This window comes from Talpa occidentalis, unplaced genomic scaffold (genome assembly GCF_014898055.3).
Source record: "Talpa occidentalis isolate TD23 unplaced genomic scaffold, MPIMG_talOcc4v2.1 talOcc4.9, whole genome shotgun sequence".
Lineage (NCBI taxonomy): Eukaryota > Metazoa > Chordata > Mammalia > Eulipotyphla > Talpidae > Talpa > Talpa occidentalis.
The window spans coordinates 38,949,643-38,969,940 of record NW_023605305.1 but is presented as its reverse complement, the minus strand read 5'-3'; the positions used below and the strand labels follow the sequence as shown (position 1 = coordinate 38,969,940).

Genomic DNA, 20,298 nt, shown 5'->3' with positions numbered 1-20,298 from the left:
GACTCTCTGTGTCACTAAGTCCTTTCATAGGTAATTTTTAATTCCATTATTAATAAGCATCTACTCTGTGCATATCAGTAATCCCAAATCCATTCTGGACTAAGGCAGGGCAAAAAACTAAGCAAAACATATATGCATTCCTTTAAGGCCACTATACATTTAAATGACTAAAAAAGTAAATTTTATATTATGTATATTTTATCACAGATTATATATGTGTATATATGTGGATGCAGCGCTCACCTAACACGTTGTGCTTAACATTTAAAATTGTTTTATAGTTGTTTGGACACCAGTCTGTTTCTCCAAAGGACTCAGTCACTCTGAGAACAAGGACTCTTTCTTAATCCTAGCTGTAACTCCAGGGCCTAGAACACTGTCTTACTCTTAGTTAACAGGGGAGAGCAATTATATCCAGGCTTTTCCAAGTGTTGTTATTTCATATATTTTAATTATGATTTTCAACCAAGGCAATTCATTCAGCACAGACTTTTGCAACACACACCAGAAAAATTCTTTATCTCATGTGTGAGTTCAGGAAATATTACCACAGAACTTTAGACTTTTAACAAACGTTTGTCAAATTAATGCCTGAGATTTGACAAGACAAAAAGATCAACATTAAGTCCTACAATCAGGCCAATAGATATGGAGTGTAAGAGAAGTACATAATGTTATACTTCTTAAGAAATATGCTAACTAAACCCTCCTTCAAGCAGCTAGCAGGGTGAATAACCTTCTACCACTTTCTCTGAGTGGTTTTTAACCAAGCCATTGTATTTCAACCTCAAATAATCAAAAAGTAGGCAGTTACCTAAAATAGCAATTCATTCCTCAAACAAAAGCTACCTGTTGGAAACTTTGACATTCCAATATACTATATAATGTCATTTTTTTTTTTAAACCTAAGCTTAGACTACTTATATAATTGACAGGTGGCTTGGATGCTTACTACACCAAGAATAACTGGCTTTTTTTTCCCCATTCGTGGGAATGATCAGATCCACCCCTTTAGTTACACAATTCAAGAAGCCAGTTAAATACCAAAATCTGTCGAATCCTCTAGTCCAAACCTTCGTTCAGCGCTTGGGAAAAAGCATCTTAAAAGACTATCAATAAAATTGTCAGGAATCTAGAGCTCTTTACATTCCTTGGAAAAAGTACAGAAAAACACCCCATGTTCAGCTAGCTGTGCACTTCACCGGCTGGAAAGGAAAGCTAAGGGTGGGGGCGACCAAAAATCAAAAATGACATCTTGGGTTGTTGGGAGGAGGAGAACTGAGTTACAGGGTTTGAGTCTGAAAGCTCTTCGGTAGTGGAGGTTAGAGAGCGGCCCATTCACGCTAGGCCTAAACTTCAGCCAAAGAGAAGGTCGCTCTGGGGGAAAAACAAGAAATATACAGCGAAAACGCTCCATATTTCTAGCGTTCTCAGAGGGGCCGTTAACCGCAGCAGGAAAAGTCGGCCCGTTTTCTTCTTCCTCTTCCCGCCTCCCAAGAGACGCGAACCCAGTCCTTTCCCCTCATTTTCACCCCCGGCGGGTCCAATGGCTGCCCCGGCCGGCCGCGGAGCCGCCAACCCGCGTCGGGAGCCGCCCCGCCCACCACGCCGCTCCGCCCCACCCACCCCGCCCGGCGGGAGGCGGCGGCCGCGGCCGTCACGTGTCCTGGCAGCCGCCAAGCGCGGCCGCTTTTGCGACGCGGTGACAGCCAAATGGTGCGACAGGAGGAGCTGCAGCCGCGGCCGCTGCGCCCCGCACCGGGAGGCTCGAGGCGGCTCCAGGCGTAGCCCATAGGGAGCGACCGAGCGAGCAGAGTCCGGCGCGGACGGGCGGCGGCGGGCCGGCGGGGAGGGGGAGCCCGCTAGGAGTGTCCTCGCTCCCCGCCGCTTCCATGAACGGGGTGAAATAAGCCGCGCCTCCAGCAGGGGCTGCGCCTCCATGAATCCCTAGTTGTTGTTTTTTTTTTTTTTTTCCTTTCTCTCCCCGCTCCTCACCCCCCGCCCCGGCTCCCGTCCCGCCTTCTCCCTTCGCCAGCGGCGGCCGCGTCCAGGTGCGGAGTCCAGAGCGGAGCGCAATGGCGTCTAACCCCGAACGGGGGGAGATTCTGCTCACGGAGCTGCAGGTAAGGCCCGCGGCCCGGCGAGGGGCTGGTGGCGGAGAGAGGGAGAAAGCCTGGCGCGGGGTCCAGGGCCGCGGGGAGCGGAGCTGCCGCCTGCCCCCCAGCCCGCTAGCTGCGGAAACTCGGGGTGTCACTCGGGAGCCGCTGCCTTCGGGAGCATGACCCTCTCCCCCGCGCCGGGTCCCCGGCCTGCCACCGCTTTAATTTGATTACCTCCCAGAGGAGAGACCCCCATTTCTTTTCGGCTGGAGCCAGCTCTCACCCGGTCCCGGGAGCGGCCAGCTTCCCGCCCCCTCCCGGGGTGTCAGAGCCGCGGGGGTCGCCCCGGTCACCCCCTCCCTCCGCGGGGTCGGCCCCGCCCCGCTTGTCCCTCGGACACCGCTCGGTAAACTCCTTTTGAATGACTCGCAAGCTGTTTTCTCGTCCCTCCCCTTCCCCTTCAGACTGTGCACAAAGAGCGCCCCCATAACTTCCAGCCCCCGACAAGTTTTTTTTTTTTTTTAAACGTGTCTCACCAAATGCTTGCTTAATTTCATCAGCTCTTTTCAGGTAACTGTATTTCATTCCTCTAAAAAGGGCTGCCTTTTGGTACCAAATAGTTGATATGTGTTCCTTTGCCCAGCTACTCCCTGTTTAGATCCGGAAGCTCAGATGCTGATGCTTTTCAGACTTTCATTTTCCCTCCCGTTTGAACTCCAGAGAAAGAGCTGCAGAAGTTGTTTACAAATCAGAAAGCAGTTGGCTAAGGGAAAAAGTCGGACACCACATACCCGCAGAAGATGAGAATAAAATAGGCCCCTTAATTAGTTAGGTCCATATCGAGTAAGGAATATTATTTCTTTGCAGTTTCCAGCTAAATGTTTGATGATGTAGGCTTGATTTTTGTCTTTGGGTCTCTGATGTACAAGGGGACCTACTCAATCCTTTAGGGTTTAATTCTTATTATTTTGTAGTGCTCCAGCGATGTCTCCATCTGGGTTATAAATGTCATGCTTATTTTTGACTTAAACTTATTTTTGTTTTAACGTAGTCATCTTTTCGAAGGTTGAAGATGGGAATTTAGGGCGAGATAGCATATTTACATTTCTTTTTCTGCATTGAACAGTTAAATTTTTTGAAAAAATATTGAATCTGGAAAGTGAAGGGTTGATTCTTGATGACGTAAACGTTGAGTATTGCAACTGCTTCTAAATTTCTCGCTGTTTATGTGTATTTTTAGATAGATCTCTAAGCTTGGTTTATTGTGCAGTTAGATGTAATCTGGAAGGCATTGTGATAGTTACACCACAAATAGAGAAATTTCAGCAAGATATACCAGTGCTTTGTTGCAAATTTGAAATCCTTTGGAAATGCAGAGCTGAATTTCATATCTTCAAACATGTTGCTAATTTTAATTACTCAGCCTTTTATGAGGTCTTACAACTCACCTCCTTTGCTGGCCGAATGGAATTTATTTTATTAATTTATATGAGCTTTTAAAATGAAGTTTGTTTTAGGCACATTGGAAATCATTGCCTAGTCATGAAATAAGAATAGCACGTTTTGATTTTGACAAAAAAAGCCATTAAAGTGATATTTACTTCACTGGGTTATGAAACTAGTATATAGTAGAAAAAGTATTTTGAAAACTTCTTTGGAAAAACTGCTTTTTAAAAAAACTTCTAAATTGTTTGAATTTATTTAAATTGAAAAGTAGTTTAATATGAAATTCTTAATGCTTCTGGGCCATACAGAGTTTTAAGTATCTAAATAGTAATTTATGTAGCAAGTTTTAAATGTGTTTAGTAGCAAAAAAAAAATGCTACTTTGCCATTACTTGTCACAGGAATACTTGTCTCATTCTGAAAGTTATGTGTTACAACCTACTTTTAATGAAAATTGATATTTAGAACCATTAAATATCTGACTTTTTTTTTATTAGTTTTCAAATTATAATGCAGAATTAGAAATGCTTTACTAGTTGAGCTGGAATTGGCTTGTTAATAACGTATGGTTGTTATTGTAAAAAGACAAAACTAAGAAAATATAAAAGCACAGTGCTTTGACCTGTTAATTACTATAAAATTTCTGCTAGGTAATACTTCTAATTCTTTACAATAACGTAGGAGGCAATTCAACAAGGAAGCATTAATAAACTACACACAAATTCTGGTTAGAGGCTTTGATGTGTAAGAAAGATATTTACTATACTAAAAAATAAATTAGGCTGTTTAAAAATATAAACTTAATTGGCAATTTCTAATTTTTATCTCTTTAACTTGTGTTATGTTCTCTTTCTTATTTAGTGAGATTCTTTTGTGAGGCCAAAAGAATACTTAACCTTGAATTACAGTGATTCATTTCAAGAAACATTTATTATCTACCAAAGCTATTTTGGTAGGTGGATCTAAAGATGAAAAGATAAGGTTTTTACTTCCTGAAGATACTACAAATAACATTTATTGATTCTTTGCTACAAGACAAGCATTGTACTTGGTACCCTTATATATTTTATTTAATCTATATAGCAATCCAATGAGGTGGATGTTGTGCTGTTGTTTACATTTTACAAATCAGGAAACTGAGTTTACTAATGTTAACTGAATGGTTCATGGTCAAACTGGAAGTCTGAAATTGAAATCAAATCTATTGAATATGTTCCCCACTGCACCATCCTTTCACCTGCCACTGTTCTGTGGACCTATAAATGTTTTACATTCCAGTGTTATAGATATGTGAACTTTCTAAAAATTTGTCAAAAAATGTAATACAAGCTTTATACTAATTGTAAGATTCCCCTATAACTAGTAAAAATGATGTCTATGCCCTATTTGGTAGTCTGTAATTAGGCAGTACTTTATTATTGCAAGTAAGGTGTAATAATTTGCATACAATAACAGTACAAAAAAACCTTGCAGGTTTTCCTCATTTAACAATTGCTGTTTCTTATGAAAATTCTCAAGTGCTTACCCAAAACCTTCCAAGAGAGTTGGCATTTCTCTGTAGACTGTGCATAAGATAAACTTTGCCTTAGAAGTTTATGTGTAAGCATGTTATGTGTTTGACATTTAGTGGGTACTCAATACATCAGTGAGAAGGCTCCATGTGTTACCTAGGATAGGAAATGTCTTTTGACTACTTTAAGAAAAGTTGATTATGGGGCCTCCCCGGTGGCGCAGCGGTTGAGCGCTGGGTTGCGAAGCTGCCCGCAGCCTCTGCAGCACCGGTTGGATCCCCGGCTGCTCCCCGGCCACCGGAGGAGGGTCCCACCTGGCGCGCAGACCTCTCCTGCCGCCCCCTGCTCCCCTCAGCAGTGTACTTCGGTCCTTCTGCCTGCTCTGCTCCCCGCTCTGGCTCTGGTGAGTTCTCTCACCCTCCCACGCTTCTGACTGTACCCAGTGCTTGTATAAACAAACAAGCAAACAAATAAATAAATAAATAAAACATGCCTCTATTAAAAAAAAAAAAAGAAAGAAAAGTTGATTATGGCTACTGACATAAAAAAATTACTTATCTTTTCCTTAATTTACGTTTTTGATCCCTTGTCCCAAAAATATTCCCTTGAAAAGTTAAAGGGATTTTGGTACTGGGTATATCTACATTTTGTTATTTTCCATTTGGTGGGAAGTTAGGAGGTGGCATCTAATGTTGCAGTGCTACTGGAAAGTGGAAGTCTCTTTTGGGGAGATTAAAATTTTAGGGTGGGTTGGAGAAATGGTATATGAGAAAGGAATCAGAGTAGATAACACAGATTTTATAGTTTTTTCAAGCTATATATGTAATACATATTCATTATAGAAAATATGGAAAATGTAGAAAAGCACAAAAGAAAATAATAGGTGCTATTAATTCTGTCACTCAGAAAACTGATAATTTTTTTCAACTTTCCCTGGCATTTGTGTCCATTTTCTTTTTCTTCCCTTTATCCATTTTATTTACTAAAATTTTAAAGAAAAAAAAGTTCACAAAGTTTTAAGATAAAAATTGCTATAGATTTATTTTCAGTTTTGCCTGTAGTCTTACATAAATGGATCCGGCTAACTTTCTAATCTCAAACTTTTGACTTTGAGTCGGTGCTTTGAGATGCAGTTAAGAAAATTGGAGAAGATAGCATGAATTTTGTAATAGACAATATAAGCATCAGCTCTTTGCATAATTGATACATTGTGGTTTTAGAATGCCACATACTTTATTGAATAAGATACATTATTAAATAACTTGTCAAATATTTACTAATTAGATAAAGGTCTGTACTGAAACTGGTGCTGTAAAATGACAACTCTAAAATGGATCGTGTGTTTCAATTATCTAATCAGTGCAACAGAAATTAGTTCAGGTTTCTTGCAACTCCTACTATGCACATTTATGATCAGTGTTGGAAATATGGAGAGATAGGGGTACTTTGTATTCATTGCCTTTTTACCTTAGTGCTTGGCATCTGATTCCTTGGGCTTTCATCTTTCTGCTTTTCAAATTCCTTTCATCAGATTAATTGCTGTGTGTCTGCTTTTGAACAAATAGGAAGGATGGAGTACGACTTTATAGATATGAATATAATTCAAAATAATGTTATTTCCAGAAGCATAAGTGATATTTGAATAGGATAGTTAATTCTGCATCATTTTCTAGTAAAAATTTTTAGATGTCTATTCTATTTTTTAAAACTAATTTTACTCTAGATTATGAGGAAACCATGGCATTTAATATGATTAACATTTGATATACAGCAGAGTTCAATCTTGGCAGCAAAATAAAGTTGAAAACTGGTTAATAGTTTTAAAAAGATTTTGAAAAATTTGAATGGGAAAAACATGCTAATGAAAAAGTAGCTTCTAATATTTTAGAAAAGTGGAACTGGAGAACTTTTATCTTGTTATATGTTTGGTTTCTTAATTATATCATGAAATTTAGATAAAACATTCAGTTTTTCACACTCTTACAGCAATTAAATTTATGTAACATTATACATATAAATACTGTTTGTTAAAAATGAAGAACCAGAAAGCCTGAGAGGAATGTATTTGATGATAATTCCTTTAGATGTTGGTGTCTATTATAAAAATGAACTGATATACAAGAATTGCATAATATATGCCATTGCTAGGATTTTACCTATTTTAGAAATTTGGCAGTGATTGCTTTTTCTAATTGGTTAAAACTATCATACTGGCTCACAAACACCTTAATTCATCAGGAAGTTGTTATTAGAGAAAATGGAATTTAAGCTTATAGAAGTTATACTTAGAACCTGATAGATGTACTGAATATCAAATATTTTACACATTAATCCTGTTGTTTCCCTTCCCTATCATTGCTGCCTCAAGCATTCTCTACGGAAGTGCTTATTCTATCTGTTTCAATTTTAGTTGAAAATTTTCATGCAATTTTTACTTTTTAAATTAACCTTAGATACACAACATTGGATTAATCATTGTCCATCTATCACTATAATAAGCTCCCTGGACTACCACTTACTCTTTCCCCTCTTCCCCCCAAAGCTAGGAACTTAATCTACATTTGGTTTTTCTCCACCCATACCTCCTACCTGTATACCATTCTTTATCATCCAAGGTAGTAATTATGAGTCCTGTACTCATCCTCTTGCTTTCTTTGTATCTGGTTTCGTTGGCTATGTAATTCTAAAAGACTTTTCATTTGGTTATTTTTATATTATTATGTTGAATATCATCTTTCTATACTTGATTTTTCACCTGTTATTGATAATTTCTCTGTATAACTTGCATGTTGCTGTAGTCAGTCGTTTTATTTGCTGTATAATATCTTGTTGAGTACAGTATTCAACCTCCTCTTACTTGATATTTGAATTTTTAGCCACTTAACTGTCCCTTATTGGGCATTTAGTTATTTTGTGTTTTTGTAAGTCTGAAGAATGGTTTTATGAACACGCTGTTGTGTCTATATCTAAGAGTTTCTATTCATTGTATACCTGGAGGTAGAATTGCTGAGTGCCCAACTCTGATTTTCTGTGCAGTTATAATCAGTTTATATTCATAGCAGAATTTATGAGATAAAAGATCTTTGAGTTATTCATCCTCTCTGACATTTGATACTATCTTTGAATTATAAATCAGATGAGTATAAAGTACTGTCTTACTGTAATTTGATTAGCATTTTCCTGTTCATCACTGATACAGAGCATTCCTTTTCATGTCTACTAACATTTCTGTTTTTGCTCTAGTAAAATTATTACTCTCTTGCTTGTTTTTCTAAATGATTTGTAAAAGTTCTTTTATTCTTGATGTTAATACTTTATATATGTTGTGAAATATCTTCTCTCAGTTTGTAACTAGTCTTTTCATTTTGTTGTAGGTAGGTTTTTTTAAAAGATTTATTTATTTATGCATACAAGAACTGGGGGACAGGCCAGATATGTGGGGAGTGGTGAGAAGATTCGCCAGAGACAGAGTGGGGAACGGAACAGGCAGACTGACTGAAGTACACTGCTGAGGGGAGCAGTGGGTGAGACAGGAGAGGTCTGCTGCACCATGTGGGTTGCTCCCTGGCCGGGGATCCAACTCATGCTGCAGAGGCTGCGGATAGCTTCATAGGTTGCGTCTTAACCCCTTGCACCACCAGGGAGGCCCTGTATCAGGTAATTTGTGGGAGAAGCAGTTTTAAATGTTTTACCATTTTGGCGAATATTCACAATCATTTAAGGCATTGTGATCAGCAAACCTGAACTTAATATCTAGTCTACATTTGGTATAGGAAGTTTAGTTATACAGTTTATGGACCACTGAGAAGTCACAAATTTTCCAAAAGGAACAGCCATAGAAAGTTGTATAATGTGTTACTTAACACATTCAAAGGCTAGTTGACTCAAGGAGTGAATTTAGGACAGAGAATTATATGTAAATAGTGCTTCATCTGTTTCTTTTTTTCATTCTGTATCTTCACTGCAAACTGTTGATAGTTAAAATTATTAATTACTAATACTCAGGTTTCTTTGTTTAAAGGGCAATAGTTTCCAAGTGTAAAATTAGGTAGATTGTTACTCTTTTTTTTTTTTTTTTTTTAAAGATTTATTTATTTATTTATACAAGTACTGGGTACAGTCAGAAGTGTGGGAGGGTGAGAGAATTCACCAGAGCCAGAGCGGGAAACAGTGCAGGCAGACTGATGAATTACACTGGTAAGGGGAGAAGCGGGCACGGCAGGCGAGGTCTGTGCGCCATGTGGGACCCTCACCTGGAGGCCGGGGATCGAACTGGTCCTGCAGAGGCTGCGGGCAGCTTCACAGTCCCGCGCTCAACCCATGTGCCACCAGGGGAGGCCCAGATTGTTACTCTTTTGTGTGCATAGTTTGTCAATAAAGTTTTAGAGTTGATTAGATTTAATATTGGCTATAAAAACAAAATATTCTCTTGCAGAATGTGGTGGTATTTTTATTTTTTTAATTAATTAATTAATTTTTTTTAAGGATTCCATTAGAGTACTACTATTACATGGAAGGAGGGAGAAAATTCACATTACATTCTAAAGGAAGGATGTATAATTTTTTTAAATATTTATTTATTTATCTATTTATACATACAAGCACTGGGAAGAGTGAGAAGCAGAGAGTCAGAAGCACGGGAGAGTGAGAGAATTCACCAGAGCCAGAGCAGGGAGCAGAACAGGCAGAAGGACCGAAGTACACTGCTGAGGGGAGCAGCGGGCGGCAGGAGAGGTCTGCACGCCATGTGGGACCCTCGCTGGTGGCTGGGGATCGAACCGGTGCTGCAGAGGCTGCAGGCAGCTTCGCAGCCCAGTGCTCAACCGCTGCGCCACCAGGGGAGGCCCTAAATTTATTTATTTATACAAGAGCAGGGGTACAGGCCAGATGTGAGGGAGGGTGAAAGGATCCACCAGATACAGAGCAGGGAACAGAACAGGCAGACTGAAGAAATACACTGCTGAGGGGAGATCTGCTCGCCATGTGGGATTCTCGCCGGCCCACCCGGATCGAACCTGCACTGCAGAGGCTGCGGAAAGCTTCACAGTGTGGCACTCAACTGCCTGCGCCACCAGGGAGTCCCATGTGTTGGTATTTTTAAAGTTAAAATCCTAAATGTGGTTTTTGTCACTGTTGTGGTATTTTTTTATAAAAAATTTAATTTTAGTCAAGTTTGTCAGTCTTTCAGTGTAATTACTTTTTGATTGACAAATTGTTCTTTATGCTGGGTCTAAAGGATAATCACTTGCTAAGAGTTTTGAAGTTTTAATTTTTACATTTAGTCAAGACATCTGGACTTGACTTTTTAACATGGAGTAAAATAAAGGACCAAGTTATTTTTTAATTTTTAAAATATATTGAAATGTATATCAATCTTATAATGTAAATTTAAAATAGACCACTGTTACATTTTTAGGACAGAGACATTGCTCAATAATCTTATTTAATTTTTGTAAGTTAGAAGTTAAGTTTACATCATAGTAGGTTATATAATAAAGTATACCTGAAGTTATCTTTCCCTAAATCATTAGTACTTCACTTTCCCCTTTTAGCACTAATTGTGGTTTTTATGTGATTTGTTGCATTCTCTAAAGTCTTGGGTCAGAGGAGGTGATTCTTAACTTTCTTCCTATTGAACTTCCATCCCCCTAGTGGCACAAATCTTTTACATTTTTGTAATCTATTCCTCCTTTATTTTCAGTAAATCACTGCCTCCACTGGATAGTACATGATATTTAACAATGAATTTCTTCAACTTTTCTTCACTTTAAGAGTTATTGGAATTTTAGCCCTAATTTTTTTCTTAACTAATTTGAAGGACAAATTGTTTGACCTTGCTAAAGGTATACTTTCCTGGGCTTCTTTTGGAATATCTTGCTTCATTTTTTTATAGGGTGGGGCTCTCATTCTCACCTGACTTTTTGTTTTAAAGCTAAGTTTTGTTTAAAAAGTGTCTGCTTTTAAAAGATAATTGAATTGTGCTTTTAGTTTTAATATTCTTTTCACCATACTTATTTAACCATCACTCTTTTAAAGAAATTTCTTAGTTGTATTTATTTTCTGTCATTTATTCAAATATTATTCTGTTGAAATTATTTTCTTATTAATGACCGCCTCCTCCTAGTTTTTAGAGGCAATTGATAAATCTTCAACTTCCTCAAACACTCTTGTTTAAATTAAGCTTCTGGATCCTGCACAATATTATTTTTAATAATATTTAATTTTAACTTTAAAATTAATTTTCTTAAATCTTATTTTCCTCTATTTAGCACCTTTTTTTGATAACTTCTTTCTTAATTAAAATGTTCAACCTCTGTCTATTCCATTTCTGCTATAATTTGTTCATCATAATTAATCATCTCATTTTGCTGGGGTTTTAGAGAATAGAAATAAATTTAAATTAACCTGAACAAAATACAGATTTATTGGAAAACTACATGGGCATTACACTTAACCCAAGGTTAGGATTTATAGCTAGAACCCATGAGTACTATATAAGAAACTAGAGGGTTTCTTTTTCTCTGAGGGCTGGACGTTCTCATGTTTCTTCTTTGGTTATGTATTTCCTCTGCATACTGGTTTTCCTTTCCGGTCATCGGATCATCCCCAGATGACACTCTTAACTTTTGAATTTACATTAACTCTGCAAGTTAATGGTCTGATGGTCCCAGCTAACTGGTTCATTTATTCTGTTCTATAATTCTAAATTCTTGGGTGAGAAAATCTGATTGATTCCATATAGAATGTGTACTCCTAATTATATCAACTATAGCAGTGGAGGAATGGAGTTCTCATTACCACTCTGTACTTAACTTGGCTGCAAGGACTCTTCTTGTGAAGCAGGGATATTCTCTGAGAAGGGAGTATAGGCTGACAATGCACTTTTGCTTAAGCACTCTGAGTAACTTTCTAGTAATTTTAGAATAAAATATACCTTGCGTCATCAGGTCCTTATCAGTCATTTCTGATTTTACTCCTTATATAGCTTATACTTTGTTACGTTAAAATATTTGCTGTTCTTGGAACTGCACTGCTTCTTTTTATCTCTGTATTTTTGCATATGCTGTTTCTAACTTTACTATTGATATTATACTGCTAATGGGACTACAAACTGGTCCAGCCACTATGGTATGCTGTGTGGAGGTTCCTCAGATTACTAAATATGGAGCTACCATATGACCCAGCAATTCCACTCCTAGGAATCTACTCAAAGGACACAAAAACATAAATTCAAAAGGAAACCTGCACTCCTATGTTATTGTAACACTATTTACAATAGCTAAGATACAGAAACAACCTAAATGCCCAAAAACATATGAATAGATCAAGATGTGGTGTCTGTATGCAGTGGAATACTATTCAGCAATCAAAAAAGATTAAAACTCATGCCACTTGCAGCAACATGAATCGAACTGGAAGGAATTATGTTCAGTGAAATAAATCAGAAGGAAAAAGAAAAATATCGTATGGTTTCACTTATAGGAGGAATATAGGGGAACCAAATAAGAGATCAGGAAAAAAGAAAGAAAGAAAACTAGCAGGCAACTAGAAATCCAAGATATTCAACAGGGGAAGAGGGGAAGGAGAGAGATTAAAATGGGCAGGAAGCGCACAAGAGACTTTGTTGATGGTTCACTGGTGACTTGATGATGGGAATTTTCAGGGACTACACCTGAGAGGAGAAATCAAACATTGTACAAAACTGAACAATGTTATTTATATATATCTATTAATAGATATATAAAATAGAATAACATGTAAAAATATATAAATAGAAAAAATTGATATTGATCGTGTGCCTCAAAAGCTTTTGACAAATTGGATACTCCTTAAAAACTCTTAAGAGAATATATCAATATATGAATATATTCATAATTGTGCAACCAAGAAAAAATTTTACATAACAAAGGTTTTTGATAAGTAAATTTAGTTATTATCATGTAGTATATTTACCCATCGACAAATTAACCTATTTACCATTTTGTAGTTCCCATTATTGAATATATTGCCCAGTATGGCAGTTAATTATTAAATTATCTCTCCCCTGTTCATGATAGGAATTAGGTTTTACCCATCTTAGTGTTTTTTGCACCTGGCATATGATTTATATGCCATAAGTGCTTGAATAATTAAATGAACTTTTTTCATTGTATGATTTACTGCAACTGATTTCTCTCTGTTTCTAAAGATTATCATTCTTCCCCTGCTTGTACATGCTAGACATCTGCAGTCACTTTTATTTGATTAGCCTTTTCATTTGAGTCTTCTAAATAATGCATCTTGAATTCATTTATTATGTTGCTCTTATCTATGTTTGGGCTTTCATAATCATTTGGATGACCATAGTATCTAGACAGTACTCCTCTACTCCTGTAGTCTCCTTTAATTAGACTGTCTACAATTGCTAGATTCAGAAGTTACTGAAGCGTGGCTCCTTACTACCTGTGAGGTAAAGTTCTAATTCCTTAGATTGACACTGACAATATCATTGTTGTAACCTCCCAAATGCCTTTTAATTCTTAACTTTTCATACAAACTGCACGATCAGTAATTTTCCTCATCTGTGTATTGTATTTTATCTACTTGGAATGTTTCTTGAAGGCTCAGTTCAGATCTTACTTTTTTCTTTTTTTCTTATTTTCCCCCAGTCATGTATAATCTTTTCAAAGCAAGATATTTATTTTTTGAAAATAAAACAAGATATATCATATTTCAAAACAAGATATATCATATTTATCATATATTGCATTGCCATGTGGTTCTTTGCATTCTTCTTTCTGTCCTGAATTGGATGATTAAAATCTTTGAGGAAAAGGAATATATATCTTTTACCCCTTTATAGTCTCAAGCAGAACAACTTGTACATAGTATCTACTTATTAATGCTTATTGAATAAATAACCGTTTCATGTCTGAAAATTTCTGGATTTTAGGTTTACATAAAATGTTACAGTAAACTCTTTTTTCTGTTTTTATTTTGGTATTTATGAGGGAGCAGAACTGCATTATCTCACTTTTCTTTAGATAGAGCTACTTGGCAGGTACATACTTGTAAATTTATTCGTTTAGTAATAATAATAATTGAATCTCCCATATCAGATTGAGAATATTCTATTGACAGAGAAGGGGCCATGTCTAGTTAAGACTGAAGTAAGTAAAAATGAAAGTGTGTTTGTATTAAAAACAAATTATAATTAATTCATACAGATGTTATTTCTTTTAATCCTTAAGACAACTGTACCGAAGTAGTGCTATTACCTCCACTTTATAGACAAGTTGGCTAGAGTTCAGAGAAGTTAAATTTAACTTCTTTTGGTCACATAATTGCTTAGAACCAAGATGTAAGTCCAGGTCTCTCTGCTTTGAGAACACAAATTCCTCTTAACACATTTACTCTAGTGTCTGTTTTCTTTTAGCATATATATTTTTTCTCTTTCTTTCTTTCTCTTTTCCTTTTGGCATGTTTCTCTGCTCCTCCTTCCCCTACACTCATCCCTACTTTAGTAACTAGAGCCTGTCTCTTGTAAGCTCAGGTTCTTAAATTGACCTTTCACTTTGTGCGGCATCCCTTGTTTTATATTTCTTTATCCCAGTGCCTTTTCTTTCTCCACTTGCCTTTTCATTAGGATTGTTCTTCATGACTGACAAGTTGATCTGAAAGGCAGATTTATGCTGAAATCTACATAAGATAGATTTGAACATTCAGTGTTATACCCTGTAGCAATCCTATGTCTTTTCAAGGTTTGTTTCCTTGGTAAAGGGCACTTAAATTCTCATGACATCCTCAGCTTCCTGGGTTTCTGTTTCTGCATGTATTTATAGAATACAGTAACTGGTTTCAACAAAGATACTTGTATTTCACTTAGTCCTTCCACCCACCTCCATGTATACCCAGTTTTATATCCTACATTAGCTCCCCTGTCCTCCTATTCATGTTTTTAATCTTTTCTTCCTCATTTACCATTGAAACTCCAAACTCTTCTCTCCCTAGAAAAAAATTTAGTTCCCTCAGATTCCTTCTCAAAGTCCTAGCCAAATTCAAGTGACATCAGATCAAAGGAACTTATGTATTTAATAGAATCATTCCTCCTTGGAAAACACTTATACTTGTAAATGTCAAAATTTATTTCTTGCTATGTCAGTGAAAGTTATTCTAATATCTTCTTATATTCTTGGGAGCCTTGAGGAGGGAGAAGGGTGTTTTTTAATCTACCAATAAGCCTGTTATTAGAGGCTATTACAATAAAGATACTTGAGGCAGTATCAGTTTAGTTCCTAAAAAAAAAAAAAAGAGAGAAGTTTCATTGAGTTTTTTAAAAACATTCATTTTTTTAAAGTTATTTAAGCATTTTACAACCACTGCATCATGGACCAATGCTGTTCATGATGATATTTTCATGCTAAGGACAATGTTATATGAGCATGTATTCTGTATATGTTGATAGAAGGTTGCCAATTTCTAAGTGAGGGGTAAACTATCCTTTATTCTGAGAAATTGCCATTTCTGCTTCTCTTTACTGCCTTTCTATATGTTAAAATACATTACTGTCTCATAATTGATACTAATGTCCTGACTGGCCAAACTATAAGTTAGTAACCTTGTCTGTATCTGAAATTTGTTTTTGTAAATTTACTGATCAGTAATTTCAAGGCCTAGCTGAAATATCTAGTAGATAATTCAAGTTTTGCAATCATATAGACCTAGATTTAAATAATATATTTTGCACATATTAGCTGTCTGACTTTGATGTGGTTTATTTAGATTCATGGGGCAAGTTTTCTTTATAAAAATAGGGATAATTTGTGACTTAGAGGACTGTTGGAGTATTTTTTTAAAAATATACCCTAAGTGCCTGGTATATTTTAGACACTTAGCATCCTTCCCCTTTGTCAGGTTTACATTTCATGCTTCATTTTTCTGTAAATACTTAAGTTATTGACTGCAGTTGGGCACGGTCATACTTCATATGTTAATTCCCCTGCCCCCCTTTTCTTCCTTCTTCATAGAGGGGATAATTAGGATAAGATAACTTACAAGAAGGTTTATATTTTCACAGTCGTCTTAATGTAAAACAATAGGATGCTAAGATCATATGTATGAATAATTAAAGAAATCATAGACTGATATAAGAGGAACTTCTGTGACTGAGTTTTCTCTTAAGTATCTGGGGTTATTTGTCATGCAAAAAATGCATTTTATATATTAAACTATAGAACAATTCAGTAATTTCATGAAACAGCTTAAATAAGCTCTCATCTTTATTTTGTCCTTTGCCAGAGATTTTTTGACTTTTTATCAATGTGAACTGAGATACGTATCTGCAAAGTCCAATAGGGTCCTGCACATATCAGCACTAGAGAATCATATTTAAGGTGATACACTAGTGAATATTAATAAGTAATATAGGTGTTATTAAATGTGGCTTGAGCTTTGATGTGTTAATTACAGTTAAGTGTCCAGTTTGTCACTTACTGCTTTGCATAATTGATTTTCTAGTTTATTGCTATGGAAACCTTATCTTTGCTTTCCAGCACCAGGAGATTCTTCATTTTATTATTGTTTTTGTTCTGGTATATGTTTTCATTGTGTTAAAACCGCATACAACCCTGCACAAAATTCTTCATTTAGTTTTGGTTTGTCTTACAAGCAATGGGAACCCTAAATACAAGATCTTCCCAAATCCCAAAAACCTCTTGACTGAATCTGTAAAAAGAGGTAGACCTTTCTTTTCCTTTGAGGTTGACAATTATTTCAGCATAGTGCAGTGGTAATTATAGAGAATATACAATAAAGAGAACCATGTTGAAAAAACACAGATATTACCAATAGTGGTAGCGATCTCTATTTATGAAGCTTTGAGTTACAAAGTTTCTTGATTCTTAAAATGGCCCTTTGACTAATTTGCTTATGGTTACTTATATAATTTGCCACCTAATTATAAGTATTCGTGGTAGTGTCAGGATTGTAGTATTTTTGTAAAATTAAAAATACTATAGAAGTGTGGTGATTTCACTTGGAGAGTTGACCATGATTTCAGTTTATGTAAAATTAAAAAAAAAAAAAACATTTGAAGAAGCTGTTAATGAAGTTAAATGATGTTTTCCATATTTATAAAGTATCTGTGTTAGAGGTCTAACATGTTACCCACAGTATGAGCTTGCAGAGTGAGTGATTTTTAGATGCAAAAAGATTTTAGTGCACTGACAAAATGCTTATCTTTTGTGTCTTTCAAGGGGTGTAATATACTGTCTTTGATCCAGGTTTATTCTTCAGTTACTGCTAATTTATGACTTTGGGAAGGGGAGTGTTAGTGGTGGTAAAGATCTTATAGTAGTAAATTGCTTTAAATGAATAATTTTTAAAAGTCTAAGAATAAACTTCATTTATATGCTCTTTTCCACTTGAGATCTATCCTAAAATATTTTGTTGTAACATATTGGCACTCTTAGTGGTCATAGTAGTTCAGCCTAAATATATTCACATAGATATATGAGGAAAAGAATGACCTCTTTAGTTTTCATCTATATTAATTTTATTCTCCTTTCTTGTGCATGTGCTATTTCTTATTAATGGTGGTGCTCTCATCCCTACCGTAGTTTTTTTTTGCTATGCTCTTTACTACCAAAGAGTCTACTTGTATTCCAACCTTCCACTAAAATTCAGTTAGTCTTTCCTTCTCAGGAAGTTAAAAATAACTGAATACATTTTGAGGTTGTGTTTTTCTTGTTGCTCAGTGTGCCTAGCTCAAGGCCAGCTCTATTGCTAGTGCTTCAAACCAAACCAAACACAAATACTTTACAATTCAGTTTTGACTTTGTCTAGCCTTGTTATTTTTTAAAGGAGTTCCTGTATGCTCTGTGTTAGTAGATCCCGTAGAAGTAAATTGCTTAGTACTTGCCTATGGTAGTGTTATGTAGTACAACTTGATTTATTATAGTGCTACTCTTTTTCGCAGCAAATCTGATGTTTCCACATTGAGAACACTTTATTGCCTTTACTGAGCTGAAGTACTTATTTGATCAAATTGAAATACTTTTAAAAATAATTGAAATATATGTTGTTTTAATCAGGTTAAAAATAATTTTAATATAGGTTATTTTGAACAGTGCTAGATAATGAATAACATGCTGATTGGTTTATTTTTATATCCTGAATTTAAAAAAACACAGAAAAGCCTCTCATGGATTGTAGAAATATTATTATTTACAGTTGAATAACAATTTGTTAATTTTGTTTGGAAATGATTGTTTTACATTTTTTCAGTAAGATCACAGATTTTTGTTTACTAACTGGAAAGTGTTAAACTATTTTGTTCTGGGTGAACTTTAAATAAACTAGTTCTCCAGTGAAACAAATTGTAACCAATGTCTTAGAAGTTTTATATATTAAAATATATAAACCATTGTATAATTTATATGTTTCAGAGATTCACAGGAAATAGTATGAATTTGAAATCATATTTTCTATCCATTCTTAGGTGTTAAATTGCATCCTTTTTAGGAATTGGAATTTAACTGGTCTCAGGTATAGAAGACAACAAATGATGATTCATAATTGTCTAGTTTTTTTTGTGTTGAGATCGTAAGCAGCTTATCTAAAAATTCTGCAATTTTTAAAAAATTGTTTTTTTAACAGAGATATAGTTGACGTCACATTGTATTGGTTTTAGGTGTGCAGCATGATGATTAGGTATGTAGATGTATTGTGAAGTGATTACCCCTGTAGTCAACACACATCACCGCACATAGTTAAAATATTTTTTTTCTTGTGATGAGAACTGTAAGGATCTCAATCACTTTCAAATAACTACATAATATTATCTAGAAATTCTATATTTTTAAGCACTTTATTGTCACTAAGATTAGAGGAAACTATTTTTTACTAACAGTCACAAATGCCATCTTTAGAGAACTGGAGGAGCAGAGTGTGTGTGACTGTCTTTTCTAATTCTGGGTTGTATGTTTTTATTAATACCAGTTTGTTCTGTCTTTAAATTTCTTTTTTTTTTTTTTAAAGATGTATTTATTTATTTATTTATTTATTTGTTTATTTATACAAGCACTGGGTACAGTCAGAAGCGCCGGAGGGTGAGGGAATTCACCGGAGCCAGAGCTGGGAGCAGAGCAGGCAGAAGGACTGAAGTACACTGCTGAGGAGAGGTCTGCGCGCCATGTGGAACCCCTCGGTGGCTGGTGGCCAGTGGCCGGGGAGCAGCTGGGGATGGAACCAGTGCTGCAGAGGCTGCGGGCAGCTTCACAACCCAGCGCTCAACCGCTGCGCCACCAGGGAGGCCCTAAATTTCTAAAAAATACTTTTAAATACTTAAAACAGAATTTTAACTTGCTGGCTATGTTTAGAAATGATTTTAACCTCCTAATTACTTGAGCTTGAGAACTTTTAATTATAGCAATTTCTAAGTAATTAAAAAAAAAAGCTCTTATTTAATTCCTTGAGTGTATTTTTTTTAAAACTTTGAGCCAAAAGAATAAGACCTCTTTATTTTGAAGAATGGTTTATGTATTTTCAAAATAGAAAGTTGTTCTAATCTCACTTAAATCTGTCTAGCGAATTTTTCCATATTAAAACTTTTATCTGTTAAACTGTATCAATTTAAAAACAATTTTTAATTAGAAGTAATAAAAAAATGTTTAATGAATTAAAATATACTGGATTCCAGGCCTCCCTGGTGGCGCAAGGGTTTAGGCACAGACTATGGGACTGTCCGCAGCCTCTGCAGCAAGAGTTTAATCCCTGGCCGGCCAGGGAGCTACCCACATGGTGCAGCAGACCACTCCTGACTTGCCCGCTGCTCCCCTCAGCAGTGTACTTCAGTCAGTCTGCCTGTTCTGTTCCCCACTCTGTGTCTGGTGAATCCTCTCACCCCCGGCACCTCTGGCCTGTACCCCAGTTCTTGTATGCATAAATAAATAAATCTTTGAGAAAAAAAAATAGATTCCCCATTAGAATTTTACCTTATGAAAGCAAGCATTTCCTAGATTAACTTTTATAAAAATATCAGTACCATCTACCTTCCTTCCAGTGCTCCTTATCCGCCTTCTGTCTCCTCCTTGGTGTATTACATAAAGTAAATGAAATAAAGCATTTATTACTTTATGTGCCTGCTACATAATGGGCACTCTGTAAATACCCTTGCTTAACCTTCCTGATTCTTTGTTAGCCACCAAATTCTTGTCTTTTAAAATTTATAACAAAAAATATTTTGTTTGAATTTGTTAATAATCT

The 20,298-nt window shown here is 36.0% G+C and overlaps 1 protein-coding gene across 1 annotated transcript in view; it reads left to right on the top strand.

The window, feature by feature from the left end:
* Positions 1–1,739: 1,739 nt before the first annotated feature.
* The window catches only part of PKN2 (protein kinase N2), a 111,766-nt gene continuing 93,207 nt past the window's right edge, over positions 1,740–20,298 (top strand). Inside the window, exon 1 of the mRNA XM_037500669.2 lies at positions 1,740–2,123. Within this exon, the coding sequence (XP_037356566.2) occupies positions 2,076–2,123 (48 nt within the window). The 5' untranslated portion in view covers positions 1,740–2,075. The remainder of the gene's footprint in view (positions 2,124–20,298) is intronic.